Source organism: Bemisia tabaci, chromosome 5 (genome assembly GCF_918797505.1).
Source record: "Bemisia tabaci chromosome 5, PGI_BMITA_v3".
Classification (NCBI taxonomy): Eukaryota; Metazoa; Arthropoda; class Insecta; order Hemiptera; family Aleyrodidae; genus Bemisia; species Bemisia tabaci.
In genome coordinates this window covers 40,348,923-40,372,671 of record NC_092797.1, presented here as the reverse complement: position 1 = coordinate 40,372,671, position 23,749 = coordinate 40,348,923, and the positions used below count along the sequence as shown (strand labels likewise).

At 37.2% G+C, this 23,749-nt stretch overlaps 3 protein-coding genes across 4 annotated transcripts; 2 read left to right on the top strand and 1 right to left on the bottom strand.

The window, feature by feature from the left end:
* Positions 1-234: 234 nt before the first annotated feature.
* Positions 235-4,986, top strand: LOC140224647 (uncharacterized; the record flags this gene model as incomplete). Its single annotated transcript, XM_072300714.1, is given in 5 exon segments — positions 235-434; positions 1,417-1,586; positions 2,929-3,088; positions 4,166-4,355; positions 4,664-4,986. Coding segments are annotated over 4 exon segments (716 nt in total), but the record flags the coding sequence as incomplete, so codon positions are not given.
* On the bottom strand, positions 4,053-17,000 carry LOC109040811 (protein D1). Of its 2 annotated transcripts, none has more exons than XM_072300716.1 (8): positions 15,992-17,000; positions 13,694-13,825; positions 12,973-13,075; positions 11,711-11,834; positions 11,144-11,281; positions 9,438-9,516; positions 4,743-7,802; positions 4,053-4,353 (listed from the first exon to the last, which is right to left on the bottom strand). In XM_072300716.1, exons 1-7 carry the CDS (start codon positions 16,024-16,026, stop codon positions 7,607-7,609), a joined length of 807 nt encoding a protein of 268 aa, XP_072156817.1. In that variant the 5' UTR covers positions 16,027-17,000; the 3' UTR covers positions 4,053-4,353; positions 4,743-7,606. The 2 variants fall into 2 exon arrangements, with proteins under 2 accessions (XP_072156817.1, XP_072156816.1); XM_072300715.1 differs by having other exon boundaries at positions 15,988-16,996.
* Positions 17,001-19,900: 2,900 nt separating this feature from the next.
* LOC109040778 (endoribonuclease Arlr) lies at positions 19,901-23,460 on the top strand. Its single transcript, XM_019056833.2, has one exon. It carries the CDS (start codon positions 20,490-20,492, stop codon positions 21,381-21,383), a length of 894 nt encoding a protein of 297 aa, XP_018912378.2. The 5' UTR covers positions 19,901-20,489; the 3' UTR covers positions 21,384-23,460.
* The last annotated feature ends 289 nt before the right edge of the window (positions 23,461-23,749 follow it).

Genomic DNA, 23,749 nt, shown 5'->3' with positions numbered 1-23,749 from the left:
CCTTCTTGACAGGCAGAGCAGAGAAGCAGAAATGCACCAACCCGCACGTTTGTACGAATTTGATCAACAGCAATATCAAGCAACTGATCGCATCAATAATATATTGGGAAGGGGGGGGGGGGTATCATTTTACCTTAAAATGGAAGGGCAATTTAAGGTGGAGTTTCCGAGTAAAAATTATGAAAAGGTATTAAATAAAGTAAATGCTTGGTTAATCTGGTCAATATTTTACAGCTGGAATGCGAATGTTCTCATTTGACTACCCTGTCCGAAATATTGCCGGCGTGCCTTTCAAGGAGGCTGTGGTTACATGTGATGATCAAAATATTGTTGCTATCGGAGCTGACAAAGGGCACAGGGAAGCTGTCTACGTTTTCAACGCTCGAACCGGTCAGCTAGTCTCCAAAATACCACTGAGGATACCAGGAGTGAAGGTGATTCAATAGACCGTATTCGATAGTGATTCGATTTATCATTTAGTTCAAAACAATAGAACGTAACCTCATAAGAAAATCTTAGTGTTTTAGAGAGAAAAGCTGAAAATGAGAAAATTCCTAATGATTTGACTTTTCATCGCCATTTTATACTCATTATAGAAACATAAATCTATCACGAGACACCCATCCCCTCAGTTTACTCAATTGACTTTTGAGGCTATGTGTACATGTTGGACCTATCGATATAGATACAATCTCACCCATTTAATGTATCGAATACGACCCCCTGCATTCTGCTGACTGCATTTTCATCACGAAGATGTTATTCCTTTACACCTTTCAATCCAATACAAAGAATTTGTAACTTGCCAATACCATCGGCGAAACTCTCAAACCACTCAACTCAATTGACGACGTTGCAGACTTCGTGCCGTATTTTATTTTGTAAATGGAAAACTACTCAACGGCTATTTACAAAAAACTGCCATGATTTTTCTTCTCTGCGCGCAAAAAATTCTGTACAAAATTCAAGAAATGGCGTTGATTCGTTCATCTGTAACAAAATAAAATGAGATCGCCGTTTTTCAAACACCCCAAATGAGTGAGATACGTGGTTTGGGAGTTCCACCATCGATATGCGATTCAGACGAGCAAATGATAAACCCAATTTCGTGAAGATTGTTCTGGTTCAAACTGAAAGTTTACTCACCTTCAACATACTGAACTAAGTTACGGGCTACAGACATACCGTTCGTTCTGGGCTATAGACATACCAGCCGTTCCTGGCTCAGAGGCCGATAGTTCTGGGTGCAGAAGCTGTAGCTTCGACTGCTCCGGATGCTACGCCCGGATCTTTCAGCCTCTGAGCCCGGAGCGCAGACGCGTATGTCTATGTAGCCCGTGGGTACGGCTTTCACGGCCGGAGTTTTTTCTCAATGCATTCGTTCGTAAAACACTGTTCTTAATTATTATTACACAGGATATCATGTTTTTGGTGCCAATGCCTCACAAAGCCAACCTGATTGCGATGATCGATCCAGAGAAGGCAACCTTACTGGATACCCGCAGTAAACGCTGCTCGCGCACTCTACCGCGATGGGGTGGCAACTGCACAAAAGACGGGAAATACGGGCTGTACGCACCATCGAGGTAAATTTCACTCAATCTCACAAATGGATCAGGTTTAACAGACACGCACCAAGTCGTATTTAGAAATAAATCAGTCGGGAGTAGGTTTAATAGGGTCGTATTTAGCAAAAAGGAACCAGCGCGATTACTATACACTGTTGTAACAATGTTGCCTCTTCATAATTATCTAAGAAGTCTCCCAGAATAGCAAATAGCTTCGGCTTCCCACGAAAAAATTGTTATTTTTAGGAAAAATAATTGTGCAAATTTTGATACTGTGTATATTTTAAGTATTTTTAAAAGAGAAGAAGAAGTTGCAAGATTTTGAAAATACTGTAATTGCGTTGGTATTTTTTGCTTGCGATTGAGTGCAATTTGCAAATCGCAGAGACCGTTTCGGTAACGTTTAGTGTGTGATTTGACTCACGTAGACGTTTGTTTTTTTATGAGCGGGAGGTTTGAATTTTCGCATCAAAAAACGTCTAATATCTAAGGAAGAAGTTGATTTCAGTAATTATCGTTGCACGCGTTGTGTTCTACGTAAAATTTTGAAGAGAAAACATGCATCATGATGTTTAAATTCGCTCCTTGTCCAATGGTCCATTGAGCATCTGTAACGGGTAGTGCGCGCAACAGGCTCGGAGACTTAAACGCACGTAAAAGAAAGTAAGCGCGATTTCGCAACTAGCATCAGGTAGCCTTTAGACGTGCCACCATCTGCTTTTCGCGTCGACCGGCGACCGCACTCCATAGAGTACATAGAGTCGTAATGTAAGTGGGAGAGCTGGCGCCACTTTTAAGCATTTTTCATGTCCCGAATTCCGAGACTCCTGTGTGACGCCGGGTCACTTTTTCGATACATAATCGATTGTTTGCGATACACGGGTACCCGGCCATCCGATGACAACAACAACAACAACAACAACAACAACAACAACAACAACAACAAAGGAGATGGGAATTACCACGTATTCCACACCGCCATTTTGGATCGAAAATGTATCAAAAAGCGACCCGAACTCGGCGCACACCGGGCTCGGAATTCGTCGAGCAGAACATGGCGCCAGCTCTCCCATTAACATTACGACTCTATGTACTCTATGCCGCACTCCAGCAGCGCACTGTGTTAGGTGCAATGCGTGAATTATTCCCGCACTCTTGTAGGCGCTAATGTGCTTTCCGCGCCGACCAGCGACCGCATCGTGTTAAGTGTAATGCGTGAAGCATTCCTACCCTCTAGTAGGGCGCTAATATGTATTTTGCTCATATGAAGTATTACTACAGTCTTGTAGACGCTAATAGAGGTATTCTGAAAGTTAATACAAATGTAAACTTTTCTTTTTTCCGTTGCTGATGGATATAGAGGAGGACTTGAATTACTGGAACTGAAAAAAGGCAACACGGTAAAAACATTCATTCCAAAGGTGGCTGAGGGTGTCTTCTCTGTTATTTGCATGTTCAACAAGACAGACGAATACGTTTTATATTATCACAGCGGCAAAAAAAACGCTTCGAGTATTCAGGTAACTTATTATTTTACACCTTACCATGACCGCAAAATGTAGTTAAGATTCCGCAGTCCGGTGATCTGCATTTTCGTTCTTTCTTTCTCTCCTATTTCTCCCTTATTTTTATTTCATTCGGCAGTTAAGTTTATGCTCAATCGATGCAGATTCAAATTAGTATTGCGAATACAATTGTCGACAACATTAAACGACTGTTGCAACTAACGTGAACAATCGAATTGTATACATTGTTAATTGGAGAAAAATCGATCATTGTTGAGAGATTTTTTTAGCGTATATCCTATTCAACATTCACCCCGCCAATAATACCTACAACACGTGCTCAATTTGGAATTTTCAGGAGATCAGAAGGAAATGAAAAGCGATAATACACGAAAAAAGAAATCTTCTCAGATTATAACTTCACACCCCAATTTCTTCGAATTAAGTATAATACCATCTCAAAATATGTGACCAAATATTTTTTTTTTCGGAGCAACGACTGTAATCTTTGAGACATCCGACGTCGCAATTGCAAATAGGCGCTCTTTGATGCTATTGAAAATTGAAATAAACTGCAATTTTTCAATGCCTATCTTTGTGACATAAGGAGCTTATATTATTGATCGTTTAAAATAGGCATTATTGGCAAAATGATGTAAAAATATTACAATTTTTTTTCATGCAGTAGCGAGGCGTGAAGATCAATCATTGATATTTCTCAATTTGAAGCTATGGTAAAGTATCGATCGTTAAGGTGTTCGTTGCGTTTCTTGTTTATCGATCATTTTTCATAGGTTCCAATGACAGATCAATCAATATATCGCCAAGCACGCCAAGCTACTGATTTTATTGCTGAAGCAAGTTGCAGTTTTATTGTTTAAATCACGATTTTTTTTTCAATATTTTCATCGCACCGCACTACTTTGGGACTCAGAAAATTTTCCTGTAACTACTAAAAAATAAATTCTAACACCTAAGAGGTCGAGAAAAATCAGCAAGTCTGCGTTTTCAATGTGAGATACAGCATGGGCGTTTGAAGATTTCCTTCAATTTTTATTCTAATCAGGTTATTTTGATTTTTCTCAAAAACAGGATAGCGGATGCAGAGATGATAGCGAACTTCCGGGTGCAGGCAGAACTGAGTGCAGTGGAGAGCACCGAAGATGGACGTGCTGTCGTCCTGGGCACCGTCGATGGATGTCTGTCTGTCCTCGCCATTGCCGATGTAAACAAACCCGAAATGGTCCAGTTTCTCACCGCATTGCCCTCGCGAAATAAAACTGTAAGTAACAATCCGGATTTTATAAACTTTTTAAGCGCACGTGAATTTTTTTTTAGTTTATGTAGACTTACAGGTTGAAATATTTTAATTTTTATCGTAAAAGAATGTATTACATAAACTGTATGTTGTACTCATAGCTGGTTTTATTGTTGAATTTAAAAACAAAACCAATTCATGTTTAATTTTCTGTTTCTAAACTTCTTCAAGTAATTCCAGTCTTTGGTATTTCTATTTAAAAGAAAAAAAATTCGAGACATTTCTGCCATATATCCAATGATAAGACTATGAATTCTCCTTCTTCGTTTCAGGAAACAACCTAAGTTCAACGGCATGAAAGATAATAACGAAGCTGAGAAGTAGGCAATTATACTCCAAAATAACACTTACACGCTCTGGTTCAATTGTTAGAATAAAATCAAGAACAATTTTTGACGATATTCGTAGTTCTGCCTCGAGATGCAGTGGGAAGAATTGCAGCTGAAGGCTCGGTGGAAGGTTTTGTTACAATGTTGTACGTGAAAAGTATCTCGCTCTTTTTGGAAAGCTCTTGAATGTGACTGACGGCGATTCTTCCATTTTAGTCTGTACTTAAAATTGTAAGAATGTACCATTAAATTATTTTTGTAAAGGATTTTCCTGTTTTTATTAAGGAATCTCATAATCCGAGCACGAAACAACATAAACATAGGTCAAAGGAAATTTCGTCAGCGATTTTTTGTCCATGAACCTGTTTTTTCCAGTAGTTTGCATCCACGGGTTTTTTCGGGAGGGGAGTTTTGGTCCACTTTCCATTTGACACTCAAAGTTAATTGGTCCATGTATAAATTTAAACGATAATCGATCACGACGTTTTCGGATGAAAGTGTATAATGTCTAGGAGGAATGACGGTTTGCTTTTTTTTTTTTTTTTGGCCAACGGAGAAAAGTATATAATTTAGATTTTTGGTAAAAATAGAGGGGACCTCAATTCTATTAGGAAAAATTCACTAAAACTCTCTACACCTCTTTAGTGCAACGGGACTTAATTATCTTTCAAGAAAATCCCATCTCGTTATACCTGAACCCGATTAACCTTTTGATTTGCCTCAGCTAAAGGCTCTTAGATTCTTCTGCGTGCGATAAATTTGCGACAGCGCCGGCGTGGCGCGGCGCTTCGAACTACCATTTCGCCAAGGAGGTGATTGAAGGTAGTCCAACGTATCATGATTGATGGCATCTTCCAAAAGCACGAAGTTCCCTTGCATGTTAAGTAGAGTGCCGACGATAAAAAGAGAGCGGTAGTCGAAAAACTTACTAAGTCCTAGTATCTGTATTCAATAACGTCTAGCATGATTTTTGAACTTCATTAGAGGAAAACGTGACTTAATTCAAGCAGAAATATGCTCAAAACCACCGAGAAGATTTTCTTATAAATCAATAAAGAGGATAATGCTTGTTTAAAGAAGAAAATTTGCTTATAACAATTGAAAAGTCCCTCACATCAAGCAGAAATCCGCTTACATTTAAAATTAAATTTTCTTGACGGTATACTCGAGAATGTTTCTGCTTCAATTGAGTCACTTTTTTCTCTAATGAAATTCAAAAATTATGTCAAACATTATTAAATACGGATGCTAGGGCTCAGTGAATTTTTGGACTACCGCTCTCTTTTTGTCGTCGTCACTCAATTTAATTTGCGAGGAAAGATCTGTACTCTTACAGGATACCTGTCATTCTTGATACGATGGAGCGCCTTCAATTTTGAATGATACTGTACTACACCTCTGTCGTAAAATAGTTGCACGGATCGACGTGACGCTCCTCGTCCGCGGGGAGGCGAGCTTTCGAGCAACCAGAGTAACACGCGCACTGGCGCCTACAAACCTAACAGGGATACTTCACGCATTGCGCAATGCATGAAGTATCCCTGTTAGGTTTGTAGGCGCCAGTGCGCAAGCGCACTGGTAGCACGCCGCTTCGCTCTGTGTTAGGCTCTAATATTTAAACTCACAGAGTCAGCGTTTTTCAACTCATGATTTTGAAATGTTTACACACTTTGCATGGATTATTCTCATTTAAATTGATGAAAAAAAATATGTATTAAAGGAAAATACAATGTGTGTTTTGTGAATATTAAGGTGGCCCCGTGTCAAATTTAATAATTTCCAAAGCACTTAAATTTTTTCTTTTATATTTTGTGCTTCTACTTTGCTACAGGGTGATGTGAAGTTTGCGTGCTTCTTGGTTTTTTCCTCTTTTATTCATTCTTGTATAGTTCCTTTCAACACAAACTACGGCTCATAGAGACTGATATCTATGCCATCGTTTGAATTCAAAACTCGAATCTCATTCAGATGTTAGCTGTAATAAACAAGCAACAATTCCACATTGAAATTCGTTTTATTTTAACAAACATCAGAGGAAAGTGAGAGAAGACTGCGATATGACTACCGCAGTACATCAATACCGTCAGTTTCCCGCCATTCGGGTGCGTTTGAAATGTCTTGCAGTTTTTAGATTTTTCAAAAGCGGTTTTCTCCGCGATTACGGCTCCATTAAAATGCGGAAAAATCACCACGTTATCTACTCACATAGTACTTTCAGAATATTCAATAAAATGAACAAGGTTTAGTGACCCATTTTAATAATAGAAAAATGCAGAATAGGTATTAATGTACAACATTTGGATTGCATTTTGCAAAAAAGAACCAAGAGCATTCCAAAGTTGCTAGGATTGTACAACTTACAATCTTTGCAAAAAAAAAAAAAATCCCTGAAGTCATGCAAAAAGTTGAATTACAAAGGTAATTTTCAGCTTGAATTTATACTTCATTGGGAGTAAAGATAACATTTATTTAGGTGATCAGTTTATATTTGCAAGGTGATAAAAGTTGCGCAATCTTCGCAACATCGGAATACTCGTGGTTCCTTCTTGCAAAATAAACCCATTTAATCATAAAATATTTTAAAATAAATCTTACTTAAAGTACTAAAGGTCCAAAGAAGCATTTCAAATAAGGTTTTTTCTTGCATAAAACTTGTTTGGTCTTTAAACCAAACTGATTTGAAAAAATCAACAAAATATGCAATTTTCACATATTCCGTGGGATATTCTCTAACAACCGACAGTTAAACATTTTTCTGGGTAGTTTTATGTATAGCTCAGACTATACAATCGCCTTTGGATCGTAATTTTCTCCAAATCTGCAAAGTTTCCTCGACATTGTGAGATTGCAAAAAATCAATAAATACAAGATACGCGCCAAAGAAAATCAGTAGTCATAATAATCCGCATGATTTTTCTGACCATCCACGTCCTCAGTGACTATTGTGACTTCTTCATCATACGGATTGGCATCGGTGCCGCAATACTGGGCCCGTATGAAATTAAAAGCCCATGGTGTTTGTTCGAGTTTATATTTTTCAGCAAATTTGAAAACAGAGAAGTTTCTCCTGCTTATCAGGTCGCTGAAACAAAAATCAATTCAAAACTCTGAATTTTCATCGTAAACGTGTGTTCTTGTCATTCATATCTGCCCGCGCGCTCGAGGTTAAATTTCAGGATTACTTTTTTCGGGATTTCATTAATCTTTGTCTCGCGATCCCCCACTTGAACGTATTTTTGAAATTCTACACTAGGTCTCTAGAAAACGTCGCAAGGTTGAATTGAAGCGCGACACCGTATCCACTGTAAGAACGTGTATTTCGTTTGCGGTGCTTCAAAATCTCCGCTACAATTTTAATTTATTGAAAGAGAACAAACCAACGCTATTGCCCCAAGTAGCATTTTTAAACGGAAAAATTGCGATTTGTTGCGATTTTGTGGGCGATAAAATCTCTTAGATCATCAACATCCTAAGCGATTACCCTCAATCTTGTTGCAATAAAATCGCGATTTTATCGCCTGGCAATTTATCGCGATATTATCGCAACAAAAATCGCGATATATGGCGATTTAATCTCGATTTTATCGACGAAAATTGATCGCGATTTTATTGAACAAAAAATTGCGATGCATAGCGATCTAATCGCTAGAAATCGCAATTTTTTATTCGATAATATTGCATTAAATTGCCACCGATATAATCGCGATAATCGGATAATCAACCGATAAAATCGCAATTTCTCGCGATCACTGCTACTTGAGGCTTGACATCCTCGTAGATCAATCTTCAAATACAGAGGAAACATCATGGAGGTTTTAAATAAGTGGCGCTCGGTATTTTTCCCTTTTTAAAATAAGACCTGACCGGAAATCTTCAACTTCGCAAACCGAGCGAGATACGCGATCCTTCAGTTTCACCGTCGACACCTAATTTTGTCTTTTCAAAATATCACGCAGAAATCGATTCACACGACGGAAAATCTGAAAATTAACTTCTAAATAAAGTAAGTACCTATAAGTTTTTACAATTCACACTTGTTAAATGGCAAAAATACAAAGGACGTCATTTTTATAATCAAATTTCCATTTGATCTGTGTTAAAAATAATCTTCAATGCAAATATATCGTTCGGAAGTTGTTTTTCAAGGTGTTATAATTGTATGAATTGTTTTTTGCGCTAGCTTTTGAAGAGATACATGAAATTTTGTTCTCCATTTCAGACTTTGTCTTGTTTGTCATTTTACATCTTAAAGTGGAGGTGAGGAATCGGTGGATTTCAGACTTTTTTTAGACGTGACCATCGTAATTTTTGTGCCATTTTACCCTGAAGAGTCTACATTTCACGTACGGCTGAAGAGGAAGCGATTTTTAGGGAGGGGAGGGGGGTTAGCTTAGCTTGATGGTGATTTAAATTATCAGGTTAGCGCATTGAACGTAAGTGCGCGCCATCATTTGAATATCAGACCCCTTCAAAAAAAAAAAAAAAAAAAAAAAAAAAAAAAAAAGATTTTTCACAATTTGATCTATTCGTTAATGGCCAGTCACGTCAAAAAATTTAAAATTGCAACGAAGTAATGACTTAACTAGGAACTTAGAAATTTTATCTTGCAATATTGGAGAAGAGGTCAGTGCTAATGCAATAATCTTACAATTAGAGGAACTAGATAAAAATAGGAGTTTCGGGAACTTATATGGTTCAATACATGGATGGGTCTTACCTCTTTAACCTTAGAGGCTCATTGAACTTGATGGTTTTGTTCCCTTGGTTGTACAATACAAAAATGTAACGATGGAAACCTGGAAGTAAATATTGACATTACACATTATAATAATTTATATGCTTATATTTGGAGAAACAAACATTTCACTAATTGACTAAAAATGCGACCTGAACTAGCACCGGTAGTGAGGATTTACTTCGGTTCATGGCAGAAAACATAGCGCAATCAGGACTGCTTCACTCAGAATTTTAGAAAATTAACTTTGTGAAAGTAACATAAATGGCTTGAAAGTGTATGAAAGAGCTCAAAAGATTTTATTTACCTAATACGCCAAGCAATGAAGCTCTTTGCATGCCCCAGGGTTTGTGCCCTAAGTAATTTTTTACAAGTAAATTTTGGCGAGAAGCATGATGGAGCAACTGGTTTTCTCTGGAACAATCCCAAGCTAAAAAAACCTCCTAAATTTGAGGCCATCACTGAAGAGGATCACACATCCGCTACTCTGAGTGTCCACTGCAATATCCAGCCAAGTTCTCCATGCACAGACGGGGAGCAAGTACATGGCAAGCTTACCATTTTTTTGTCGGTATTCCAAGACTGCAGCCCCACGCAGCAAAACCGAGCGAGGTAATTTATTTGTTCCCTATCTGTGTTTTAATGTGGATGAACCAGGGCCGGATTTACCTACTTGCCGCCCATGGCCGCCTGTTTTTTGCCGCCCCCTTCTCATTCGTTTTGAAACATAAATAAAAACCATCAAGTGAACGTGCCGGAGGGGGAGGGGTGCATAAGACGCGTTTACCTACTCGTGTTGAGTATATTTTTTGCGAAAGCCCTGGCAACACTACTAGCAAAATTTCACGGAACTTTGCGCGAAATTTAAGTTCCGTAAACATATCTCTGTGTGAACAAGGTCCTCCGTGTTTAGGAAATGAATCAAAAAATTGAAAGAACAAACATAAATGTGGTTTAGTAATTTTAACTTCCGCCGCTGCGCCGGGCTGATCGCACTGTGTTTGGCGCAATGCGTGAAGTATTCATGCAGTCTTGTAGGCGCTACGCGTTTCACGCCAACTGCTCCTGACCGGCGGCGCACTGTGTTTGACGCAATGGGTGAAGTATTCATGCACTCTTCTAGGCGCTAATATGTGTTACATGTCGACTGCAGTGCCGAGGGCTTGTCCTTTTCGTCTCAAGTCCTCGTCATCATTCCTCTCTGCGCTGAGCTCCAGGCCAAGTTGCGTGTTTAGTTCCTCTCTTAACTCGGCTAATTAAAGATAGATGCTGTCTCTTTTATCACCGAAAAATGATAAAATTAGAAATTACTATACTCTCAGGAAAGAGAGATTTTGTCCTTTTTTCTCATCGATAATTTTTTTTTTCTGAATCCGATTTTTTTAATACCTACTTTTAAAAAAATTTCAAAATTATCCGCCATGGGCCGCGGCCCATGTGGCAGCCCCCTTAATCCGGCCCTGCGATGAACAGTTTGACTGGATATAGGGGTGATCTCTAACCATGACGTAAGTAGAGGATCCTCTTCATCATGGTCTCAACTTTGGGAGTTTCTTTTGGGCTTGGAAGTTATCTTTTCAGAGTAAAACCAGTGGCACCAGTGTGTTTCTCGCAGAATTTTACATGAAAACGAACTTAACTCGCAAATCTTAGTATAGCTTGCATGATCTCCGCTGAAGTTCTCTTACCTGTATCAGCTCCTGGATGTGGGCCAACGTACTGTGTCAAAGTATCCCCAGCCTCCACGTCGAATCTGGGTATATTGACAACCATCCAGTGCAGCCATTCTCTCCAATAATGATATTTAGAACCAGGCGCATCATAGTCTGTACGCAAAAATAGGGCAAATTAAATGTCTCTTTAGCGATATTTCAACACATTTAAGTATGTGATACAATTTTACAATCTGTCTGATGGTCATCTTACGTTACAACTGGGACTTCACTATATCAAACATGTTTACTCTGAAATTTCCAATATGAATATCAGTTAGTTGGTAATACAGTCTTTAGCTTTTTGACACCAAAGGATATCTGTTAAAATAGTTGAGAGCCCTTAGTTACCTCTCCTTAGAACATTATTAAAATGTGGGTAGAACATTGGCATTTATTTGTGAAAATACATACATTTTTTACTTTATCGATAAAGTCATAAATCTGTAGAAAATGAAAAGTCTTATTTTGAGAGGGAAGAAATGAGAGCAGAAGCATTTGAGTTCATTGCTATTTTGAAAATTTTCTACGAAAGAATCTTACTAATCATAATAGCAGTGTAGTAGCATTCTGGATCTGCTGACCACTGTAAGTACGGTGCCTCCCGCGTCTGAAATGGTGATAAGTTGTTTCCATAGTTGGCAATCATGGTACTTTTAAATTCCACCTAGAATAATATTAATTTCAGCTTAAAAAGGTAAATGAAGTGTTTGTAAACATTTGAGTAGTACAGAAGGTATCCGAGAGGCGCTACAAGGTTTGCAATCCACAAAATTCGAGGAATATTTTGCTTTTGTAAATGTAACTTTTATTCGCGTGAGATCAAATCCAAATATTTCCGATTAATTTTTATTTTGATTCGTATACAAGACTGGAGGCTAAATGTGCGTAAAAATCCCTTTACACAAAAAACTAATTAGTCACTTTTAATTTTTTGAGGGGAGTCTTTTGAAACTTGGGAGTGTGGTACGAATATACATAGGTCGCAAAATAAAAACGACTTTCGCCCGAATAAGAGCACACAAAAGTCGGCCTAAGAGTCGGCCTCCTGTGCTGCCATGCTAAGGAAGAACGCCGTATGAGCCTTCAGACGTTGACAAGTGTCTTTCGATAAAAGTCGAATTTACTGGGAAAATTGTGAATATTTTTCCCCAAAATTTTCAGACTATGGTGTACGCAATTTAATCTAAAATATCTGAAGATTTGAAAGATCTGAAGATCTGAAGAAAAATGTGCGTAAATGTCGTCAAAAATGCATGTTTTATCAAGGGAAATTTGGCAACTCTCGAATGTTCATACGGCGTTCTTCCTTAGCAAGGCAGTGTGGTGTAGTGATTGTAGCGCTGGCTCTATAATCAGGAGGTCTCGGGTTAGATTCCCGGCTAGGCGCCTGGCGCAGGCTATCCGAGTTTGATCATCATGTTTGAGACCATCAAACTTTGATGGTCTCAAACAACGGTTGCCTTGGACTGGTGCATGGTAGGGACGGAGGGGGCGGGACTCTAATTGGAAGCGCAAGCGCAGGATTACCATTTGTGTGGCATTTAAATTGGTAAAAAAAAAAAAAAAAAAAAAAAAAAAAAAAAAAAAAAAAAAAAAAAATCAACAGTATCTGAGACAAGATTATTTATTGCATAAAATATTTTCATTTAACCTTTTTACTGTAGATAAAATTGAAAATTAAGACATTGCACGTTAATTAAATGAACGGATTGTTTCTATTTATCATCAATATTATTGGTTGATTGATGGATTATTTTTTCTATTTTTCTTTTTTAAAAGAAGGTTGTTTTTGAATAACTCACTTGTAAATCGCGAATGGTGCCGAGGTCGGATAAAAATTGAGGCATCAACCTGTACTGAATTAGGGCTCTCTTGATTAATTTCTTGTTTCGTTTGACAACGCCGCTGGAAAAAAAAATATGCATCTCAATTTCTACAGGAGAGTAACTCGGCGTTAGAAATTCGGAGTGCCAAAATTAAATTCGTCATCAATTTCAATCACTTTTTGAATCAAGATCATGCAAGATTCGTAAGATATTCGAAAGTAGGTAGTGACAAAATGTTTGCCTACCCAAATGTTCGAAGGAATTTTTTTGCATTTTCATATTAAAAGAAACAAGTACTTTCTTGTGTTTTTGTCCTGTTTTTTTCAGAAGATAATGGGGAAAAAGGATGGGGTAAGCACAGCCATAATAGGAAGGAAAAAGCAGCAATTTGTGAAAATTGTTCGCTCCATATAGTCTACAGTAACAATGGGCATAATACTATTATGCAGAGCAACTTCTAAACCTGAGCCCAAGAGAAAATGCCTTCTTTTTCAGATTGTGATTACTTTCTTTTTATATTTTTTATTTATTTACTTTTTTTATGGAACTTTTATCATCCTCTTTATGATGTCACATATGCCTGAATTTGTTGAGCAAAATCTTTGCGTTCAAGGCGACATATCAACATTAACGCTCTGCGTAAAAAACAACCAAAATTTGCTAATGTAAATGCATGTTTTACACCAATCAAACTTACTACTGAACTCCTGGTGGAACGCGTGAGCCTTCCTCGTCTCCGATGCCACCCTGGAGATTTACTTGGATTCGATTGAAATGCTCATTATGTTCAGAAGAAGATTTGGTATCTTTACGGACGATCGTGGCAAAGCTGAAAAAATTGCATATTCTTTCGTAAACCTCATATACATACTTTAAAGTGTAATTATCTCCTTCACCCCCACATTATTCCTCTCTATTGGTCCAATAACCCTGGTAAAAGTTGACAGTAGAGTCTGTGTTCCAAAATACCATGGACCTACGGCCGGCTGTAAGATTTCCAATAGCTTCCATAGCCGGCTGCACAATTTCTTATAGCCTTTTATAGCCGATAGCGATTAAGCAACAGCCAGGCGATAAAGTTTATGCTAAACGTCACTAATTACGGATGCTAAGGACTTAGTGAGTTTTTGGACCACTGCTCTCTTTTAGGGCCGAAGTATCTTGATTTATTTTGCGAGGAAAGCTCCGTACTTTTGATGGATGCCTGCCATTCCTAATATATTAGAGCGCCTTCAGTTTCGTATGATACTGTGCAATACCTCTGGTGTGAAATAGTTGCTTCAAGCGCCGTGGCACGCTGCGGCGCGGCGGGCGGGTAGCCAGCGCGAAAAGCGCATTAGCGCCTACAAACCTAACAGGGATACTTCACGCGTTGCGCAATGCGTGAAGTATCCCTGTTAGGTTTGTAGGCGCCAGTGCGTCGCCGCTCCGCTTTGTGTTAGGCTCTAATATTTAATCTGGCAGAGTCAGCGTTATTCAACTCATGATTTTGAAATGTTTGCACATCCTGTATGGATTATTCTCGTTTTAATTAATGAAAAAAATATGTGTTAAAGGAAAATATAACGTGTGTTTTGTAAATGTTAAGGTGGTTCCGTATCAAACTTAATGATGTCCAAAGCACACGAATTTCTACACAATTTCGTATAGCCTTTTATAATCGATGGCGAAAAAGCAACAGCCAGGCGATAAAGTGTAAAGCCGGCTATAGGAACTATAGCCCGGCTGCATAATTTTTTATCGCTTCATATAGCCCGACCGTATGATTTTCTACGCATTCTACAGCCAGCTATATGATTTTCTGTATCCTTCTTTAGCCGGCTATGAGAATTACTATGGTATTTTGAAACGCAGCTCTTATCGCCAATTTTTACCAGGGAATACCAACTGAAGTATCAATAAACTTCATATGGACGTATTTCTGCCAAACGAGGCTATGTGGATTATGACGTGAGCCCTGTTATGCATATATTCTTATGAGTCTCATGGCTCATACGTCTGAATGCACATAGATCTGTTTAGCAGAAATACGTCCATACAAATTTCATACACGGATACTTTACAAATAAAGACAATCTAAATTTTTAGGAATGTAATCAAAATCTCGTTTGGTGCCCGAGTTTATTTTGAGTGTTCTAGTTGCTAGATCTCGTATGCTTTGGTTTAATTTATCCGGTATAAAATTTGTTGGACAACTGGACGTATTTCTGTCAAACAGAACTGTGTGCAGGTGGGAAAGATGGGGTCTGCTCGTTAGTGCCGGGCCGTAAGAATTAATGGGAAATGTAAAGCGCCAGTGACACAGCCGTCGTCGCGGCTCGGCGCTTTGAGCATTATAACCCATGAGCCCTGGCTACAACGCTCTAGACACATCCCATGGCTCATGGATGCCGCAATGCCGCATTTAGTTGGCTCACAATCCCGTATGCTGAATTGGAAAAGCGAGGTTTTACATTCTGTTAAACGGAACTATGTGCAAAGTGTATGAGCTATGGGCATGTGTCTAGAGCGTTATGGACAGAGCTCATGAGTTAATGCTCACCACGCCGAGCCACGACGACGGCTTCGCACTGTTTATGGCCCGAACACTAACGAACACACCCCATCACCAGAATATGCACATACTTGTGTTTGACAGAAATACGTCCAACTGATTTAAAATATTTCTGAATATGTTGCTAGGATAAGACGAAGCATAACCCCCGATCACAACTTAACCCCCCCCCCCCCGACCATGTACAAAACAATTTTCGATGTACTGCCATGCAGACGTGAATTCCAAATATAATCCAGTTGGTTTTACCCAAATTTTGGAGACTATAAAAAATCAGATCTAAATATTTTTGGACGTCATATACTTTCTCGATCTCACTTCAGATGGAATGGAACTATACATATAATGATGGCGTCGTGTTCATTTAATTTTTTCACTAAGCACCTTGGCGAACTTACGAATGAATTCAAATAATAAAAAGGGGGAGGGAATATTACCGACGATTTTCGATTGTATGTTTTTCCTCGTCGGACCATCCAGCATGGAAGAAATTTACGTCCGGAATAATGTAGTCACCCCTCAATAAATCTCCGATTTTCTTCGATAAGAGCTCTTGCTTCTCCTGTTTCACTGTTAACTTGGCCATAGGTAGAAAACCGACAGTCACAGTAACAATCTTCAGGAGAGTACGTTGAAAACTAATCCTCATAAAATAGTGCATATTTCTCTTAATAGATGAACATGTTTCAATTAGTTTTGTTGAAACAAAATTAGTTCTGTCCCGAAACGACAAAACAAAAAACAACCACGCGCACACTCAAAAAAATTTCACACACTATTAATTTGGAGATGTATTAATTCTTTAAAAATTACCATGTTTCAAAAAAGGATACAAATCTACATCGAGATTTTTTTTTATTATTATATTATTTATTTAAATAAAAGTCTACTCTACGTATGTGTTTTTCAAACGGAACAAAGAAACAAAGAAGACAGTAGCGAAGAATAACGCAGATAAAGGCCACACGTATCCCTCCATTGGTAGAGCTGTTCGAATCTAATTTTTAAAATATTTTCATGGCCATAATCGCTGTTGAATCTTCTTTTACTAATCAACAGAGGTACAACTAGGCTTGTCACTTATTCTTTATTCATCACCGCACACAAGTGAAAGAAGCTTTGTACATTTATGAAATTTACTGAAGGTAATTTGATATTGATCTAAAAGTTTTAAAAGTTAATCCCACCACTATTTTTCAATTCTTTTCCAAGAGCGAGTTTCTCAGCAACTTCTAGAATTGCTGAGAGAAAGAAAGAATAGCACAGAAATTGGAATTTCCGCTGACCGATTGAGCGATTTTTACCAGATTTATTGATTTGATGAGATGGGAGGAGCCATAGGATGCTCTACCACGGGAAATGACGCAATAATTCTACCACGATTTCAAATTCTTAGATTTTGTACCTAAACATTCAGTCAAGTTTTTTTGAGGCTGGTGTTTTTAAAAAAATGTCGACGAGACTGTTACATTAGCAGCTAAATTGTAAAGCCGCATTGTACGACGAGATGTGATTAATAATTATTATCTCGGTTGGGCCTCTGAACGCAGTTTTTGTGTTAAAGAGTAGCTAGGCAACAATGACACACATATCGTAACTTAAAAATCATAACATTATGACATTATCAGATATGATCGGGCGCATCAAACTCCTTAACGCGCGCCGGTTGAGATAAAACTCAAAATAATCAGTTCAGTCTCCAGAGATGTGATCAAACGTTATTTTTTTTATTTATCTATTTTTTAATGGTTACAGTAAAGTGATTTTAATGAAAATAAAGTATAGGCAATTGTTTATTACAGATTATACTTTCATTTCCATGCAGAAAATACTAACATCCTTTCAAGCAATCATTATGATTCTTGCCTCTGTTTATAAGTTCCGTAGAAAGTTTGAAATTTTTCGTGAACATTTTATTTTAGAGTAAGTGAAAAAAATTCACTGAAAATACCAAAAAGCAATTTGTTGGTTGGTTTTTTCTACAAAAATAAAACAGTGAGAGCGGAGCAACGTCATAATTTTGTAGGTACGCATTTCCTGACTTAGTCATTGATAAATGATTTGTGGCTAGAAAAGTTATAAAAAGAAACATGCATTGCCACATATCTACATAACTAATGACAATCTCCTTTTATAGCTCATGAAAGTAAGTATACCCTTTTAATTAATTTGATGAAGTCATTACGCACATTCCTTCGTCAGTTTAAGAGGGTTGAGGCGTTCGAGGAATGGTACTTTGGTTCACGAACAATAAGATCTAAACTGTTGAACAATGACAGTCGGTAGTCGATCAGCTAATCAATTTCCGCAATTTAAAGCGCCTTCATTTCGATCTGATACTGTGCAACACTTCAAGCCGGAATAGTTGCTTGAAGCGCCTTTAACAATCTTGTGCTAACCTCTGGCCTGGCGGCAGCAATCGCAAAGCATCGCTGAAATTATAAGAATGTGTATGTTTAAAGACATGTCTCTTTAACGCGGAGGATTAAATTATAAATTCACACAGTTTGATTGAACAGCTTATTCCAAGAAATGTCCGAGTTTGAGGGGGAAAAAACTCTGAGGATAAGAACTTCAAGGACAAAAACTGTGAGGTTTCAGCCGCAAAATTTTTTGATAAATGGAAAACTTTTTTTAATGTAGGTTATTCACATTTTAGAAGATGCCGCGTAGCCAACAATATTACACTCTTCAATCTCTTAAGTGCCGGGTGAACAAGTTTAAACCTTGCAGTCGGGAACTTTTCAAAGCAAAAGATTACATTTTTACATTACAATTTTTTTTTTTTTTTTAATTTTTATGCAGCGTAACCCTCAGATGCTTTTGCGAAGTTTTTGAACGATCTCTCTTTTGTAGTTTGAAAATACTATAAGAAAATTTCATTGAATAAAGTAAAGTCTGGCCCATCTATAGTTTCATCGAGAAAAATTCGCCGTCATTGCATTAAAAATTACGATCTCTCTTGTGCAAAAGCGACGCACAAAAAAAAAAAAAAAAAAAAAAAATCTTTTACCGTTTAAAACATTTAAATGCTCTCTCGAAAATTTTCCCAAAATAAAGTGTTTTGGCTTCCTTGAATTTTCATTCTTCAGTTTTTCAGAGATTTCTTTCAAAATCCTTCATGCGTTTTTTCTGCAAACTACGGTACCTGAATATTACTTTCCCCTCTCGTAAAAAAAGGAGAAAAACAAACATGTTTTTCAACATGCGGAGCAGAGTAATTTTGGAGAGAAAATTAACTGTCGTCAAGTCTTGAGATCGCCCATGTGTCACGTCGCGTCGCGTCACACGGCGCGGCGCAGCACGGCGCTTCGAGCAACTATTTCGCCATGGAGGTGTTGCACAGTATCATACACAATTGAAGGCGCTTCAAAATATCAAGAACGGCAGGCATAATTTAAGAGTACGGAGAGCTTTCTCGCGAAATAAATCGAGATACAACACAAGAAGACAGCGGTTGTCCAAAAACTCAACAGAAACATATTTTTCCCACTTTATGTAGGGGGAAATTTATAATTCGTGCGAATAAAATAAATAAAATCAATTTCCTAATCAGATACCATAGTTTGCGGAAAAAACACATGGAGGATTTCGAAAGAGATCTTTCAAAAAAATGAAGAATGAAAATTCAAGAAGCCATCACTTTATTTTGGGAAATTTTCCGGAGGAGCGTCGAGAAATTTTATACAGAAAAAGGATTAAACTATAACCTATTTGATTTTTTTCCTTTCAATTAAACAATATTTTAGTAAAAAAATTAGTAATCATGACTTACACACTTACAAAAAAGCCTCAGAAGAAGAGGAACGGAGGAATTCTATTTTTCTGTGAGAAAATTATGTAAAGATGCATTTAAGACGGATGAATTTTCATAGTTAATTCGCAGCTTTCCATTACAGGGAAAATTAATTTAATACTCAGGTTAACGGGGTAGAATTTTTGGAAGTGCGTTTGATTTTATGCCCGATAAGAAAGTAAATATCCTCAAAAATTTGTTTGCTGTGTTTGTCCTCACTAAACTTTATTACGAAAGTCGTATGATGTCAGGAGCTGGTAGCAAAAGGGTCGTACCTCAAATTTTAGAAAAAAATAAGGTATTCGCATTTTCAATATTCTTTGAAGATGCTCTAAATATATAGAAGAAAAGAAAAAAAAATTCGTTGGAATATTTAACTGCAATCGCGTATCATGTTAAATTACAAAAATTTCGAAGTAAGTAGTCACAACTTTTCTGCTCTTTACTACTGATCGAATGCAACTAATGCAAGCGTAAGAGTATTAAAGACAGTTTCGAATTCATCACTTATAAAACGCCTACAATATCGGGTACGGCAAATTGTTGTGCATCATTACGTGGCCATTTATTGTAGTAAACAACAACATAACCTCAAAATTCTATTGCTAGCTGTGTCTCGTTCTTGTTTGCCTCTCAATTTGCAGATTTGATTTTCGTTAATTTAAAGATACGGTGATTTTTTTCTCTCTGCTCTAAATCTTTCATATCATAGTCATTGGTTCTCATAACACTGTCAAGTAACGGTTTTTCTTCTCCGTGCTCTAATTTAGAGCCATCCAAACTGATTAGATAGCAAAGTGACATCATCTGACCTTAAGGGGCTGTTATCAATTAATTTAAATAAATTACAAAGCCCAGATAGAAGATTCTTGTGATCAGTGACCGACTGCCAATGATGAGCAGAAATTCTGTCGAACAAGGTCAACCAGTTTGAATTGTTACAATGATAGCATTCTTCCTCAACACTTGGATTCTGATTGCCTCAGTTTGAAAAGTTGCGTTCTACTCAGATCTGTTTGCCTGGTTGGCATAAAAACAAGTCAGTTATACATCTTATGTGTTTATGATCCTACAAACTAGGAAAACAACGTGATCATTCCATTTTAAACGTTTTGGTCATTGTTCGGACTTGTGCACCTAGTGATGTTATCCTTTTCAATGATGGATTTTCGGCCGAGAACTTTGTTTGTCATTGCTTCCTTCATATGCCTTTCTCAACTGGGAGCTTGTGCTACGGTGGCGGATCGGGATATCCAGGATTTTTCAGAAAAGCTGTTGTCAAAAGATGTGAACAATGCAGCCAAGTATGTGACAATTAACTTCCAATCCAAGAAACGTCAGAACGTTGAAGACTCAGCCCCCCGTCCACTTTTATCAGTCAACAAAAAGGCCTATGATTTACCCTCGATATCTAAGCTTGTGAAAATTTATGACAACTATGTGCCAGATGTGGCAATACCAGAGACTGAAACAAAGGAAGAGTTAGATGAAGAGCATGCTTTCATTGATGAGGTCAGCAAAACACCTGTTATGCAAGAAATGAAGGCATGGCTCCAGCAAAACTCATTGTTACCCAAAAATATGGATAATGCTGCATTCAACAAGTGGCTGTTTGACTTTTGGTTTACCATGTACTCTCGAGGCAGGAGAATAGTGGGGTCGTCGGCCTTTGAACATATATTCCTCGGAGAAATAAAGAACAAGGAGGTGTCTGGTTTTCATAGTTGGATTTTCTTTGCTGATCAAGAGAATAAAACAACTGCTGATTATCTGGGGTGGAAAAAATACCAAAATTTGCAAGACAAAGGAACAGTCATGAAATTAAGCTACAAATGGTCAGGTATTCCCAAATTCACAGGATCAATGTTTGTTGGAACCAGCCCAGAGCTTGAGATGGCACTGTATACTACGTGCTTCTTGACCAGACCAAATACTCAATGTAAATTACAGCTGAATGGAACGCCAGTGACGTTGCAGACATATTCTTTCAGTTATAGAGGAAAGAATTATATTGGATCTGCGTATCCAGAAATATAGCAAAATGATGAAGAATCTGATCAATACAAAAATTGTGCGAAGTTGAACTCATCTTTTCATTTGTTTGTCTATTTTTGTATTTTATTTGTTTATTTTTTCTACCATTGATTATTTTTGAAAATTAATGCTCAATTCAATTCAGTGCTCTAACTGAGGAGCACTGAGTATATGTTAAGGTGAAGGCAGGCAAAAGGGCCCTTAAAGTCATACTGGAATGGTTCAATACTGTGAAGAACCAATGTGGGGTCTGAAAACAATTCTCAGTTTTCGAAATAGAACGCTTAGCAGTATGCTCCAGAAAATTCAGAAAAAAAATTTGAAGCCACAACATTCATTATTAATGACGTTATAAGCTTTGAAGTGAATTGTTTCTCAAGCTGCAAACATCACCGGCAAGCTTTTACAGTGTCTTCATCAAATTCTCCGTTTTTCACCTTCAAAATTTTAATTGCTCTCATAAAGTCAATACTCGGAATATTTGAACATTCTTTGCTTCAAATGATGCGGAATTAACCCCTGTAATCTATGATGTGGTCAATTTAGTTTTTCCTCCTCTTTAAGGTCCCTTCTACTCTTGCCTGAATGCTTCGAACAATGAGAGAGAATAAAATATTTTAACCGTTTCTTCTTCATTGTCTTTAACACTCAGTTTCAGTTGGTTTCTGATATTTGTAATCTTGAGTGAATTTGATTCTCTGCTTTTAAAAAGACACTGTACCATATCTAATTGATGTTCGCTCTTATATTTACGGATGTCATTTGAACATATAATTTGTGTGCAAGTTTATTTTCAACGTTCATAAGGAGAAAATACCATTAGTTTCAACTGAAGACTGCATTTTTCAATGTATGAGAGGAAGTAATTTACCATCACTGACAATTTCAAGAAAAATTAAAACTGTAATAATTAGCAATCAGATCATTTTTATTTTTTGAAAAGTTTATCTTCTTTTAGTTGATTCATCCTTTATCTATGAGTCCATTGTTATGTTTGAAGAATATTTTACCATAGTAGGTAAGTAATACCTACGAGCAAAGACATATGTTATTTAAATCTAGTCTTACAAATATGGGACCAACTTTTGCTGTTATCCGTACATTTCTCGAGGCTCAGTAATTTTAGGATTTCGAACCTTCATTCTAAAAACTTGATGAATTTAACTTTTCATTGTTAAAAAGTCCCTGAAATAAGGAGATTTCAATATCTCATTGGACAGTGCTGTACAGCCGTGCTAAGGGAAAATGCCGTATGAACATCTGCAAGTTACCAAATGTCACTCTACATTACATTATTTTTGAGAAAATCTATGTATACTTTTCTCTGAAATTTTCTGATACTGTAGATTGAATTGTGAATTCTCTTAAAAAACGGGGAAAATATGCTTAAGTTTCCCTGAAAATTCGTATTTCATTGTAGAAAATTTAGTAACCCCTGAAGGCTCATACAGCGTTTTTCCGGAGCAATGTAGAGTGAATGCAGCTGCTTTCATGATGTACTCTTCTGTGTATGTTACTTATTCAGAGCAAACCAAGGAAAACTGGCTGTAATTATCTTCATAGTTAAAATTATCATATTGTAAGTGAAATAACCTGGATGACGGCACAAGCACATCCATTTCAGGTATGCTCATCCTAAAAAAAAAACTTTCAGAAACAAAGTTACAGACTCAGTTTTAAAAACGGCAAAAATGAGAGGGGTTAAAATCGTGATTTTCAGTTGTGATGCTGACGAAACTGGAACATGCCAAGAGCCTTCAACCTCATGACTGTTGTTTAATGATAAAAATTCTTCTAAGTCGAGCAAAATTAGTCTTATGTAACATTTTACCAACTATTTGGTTCTGAAATTATTAATTTGTATTTGCTTGACCTCCATTACTCTCTTGGGCTCATGCAAATTTTCGATATTAAGTCAACATAACTACTTGTTACAATCAAAATTTTTCAATACTCAAATCTTCTTTGATTCCTTGATGTTATGTCATAACTCTGCCTCTAATTTTAAGGCTCGTGCATTTTCTACTCTTTACTGCTTGTCTCAACTATTGCAATAAATTGTGGAATTTTTAAAAATTTATTTTGGTGTAATATTATTTTTTGTTATTTTATCAGCTGTCAACTGCAATTTTTCAATTTATGATGGAATAATAGTAATGAGACTGAGGAAGTCCTTGAGATAAATTAATTTTGATTTTTAAGTGGACAGTGTGTGGAATTGTTTGTTAGTTTCATATAAATGCGCCAGGCTTGAATATATTTCTCTGCAAAACTGATTTTAAAATTTTTGCCTGTAGTTCATTTTGTGTATTCCATGGCCGTTCATAAATTACATCACACTGGAGGGAGAGGAAAATTTGCTTAATGTC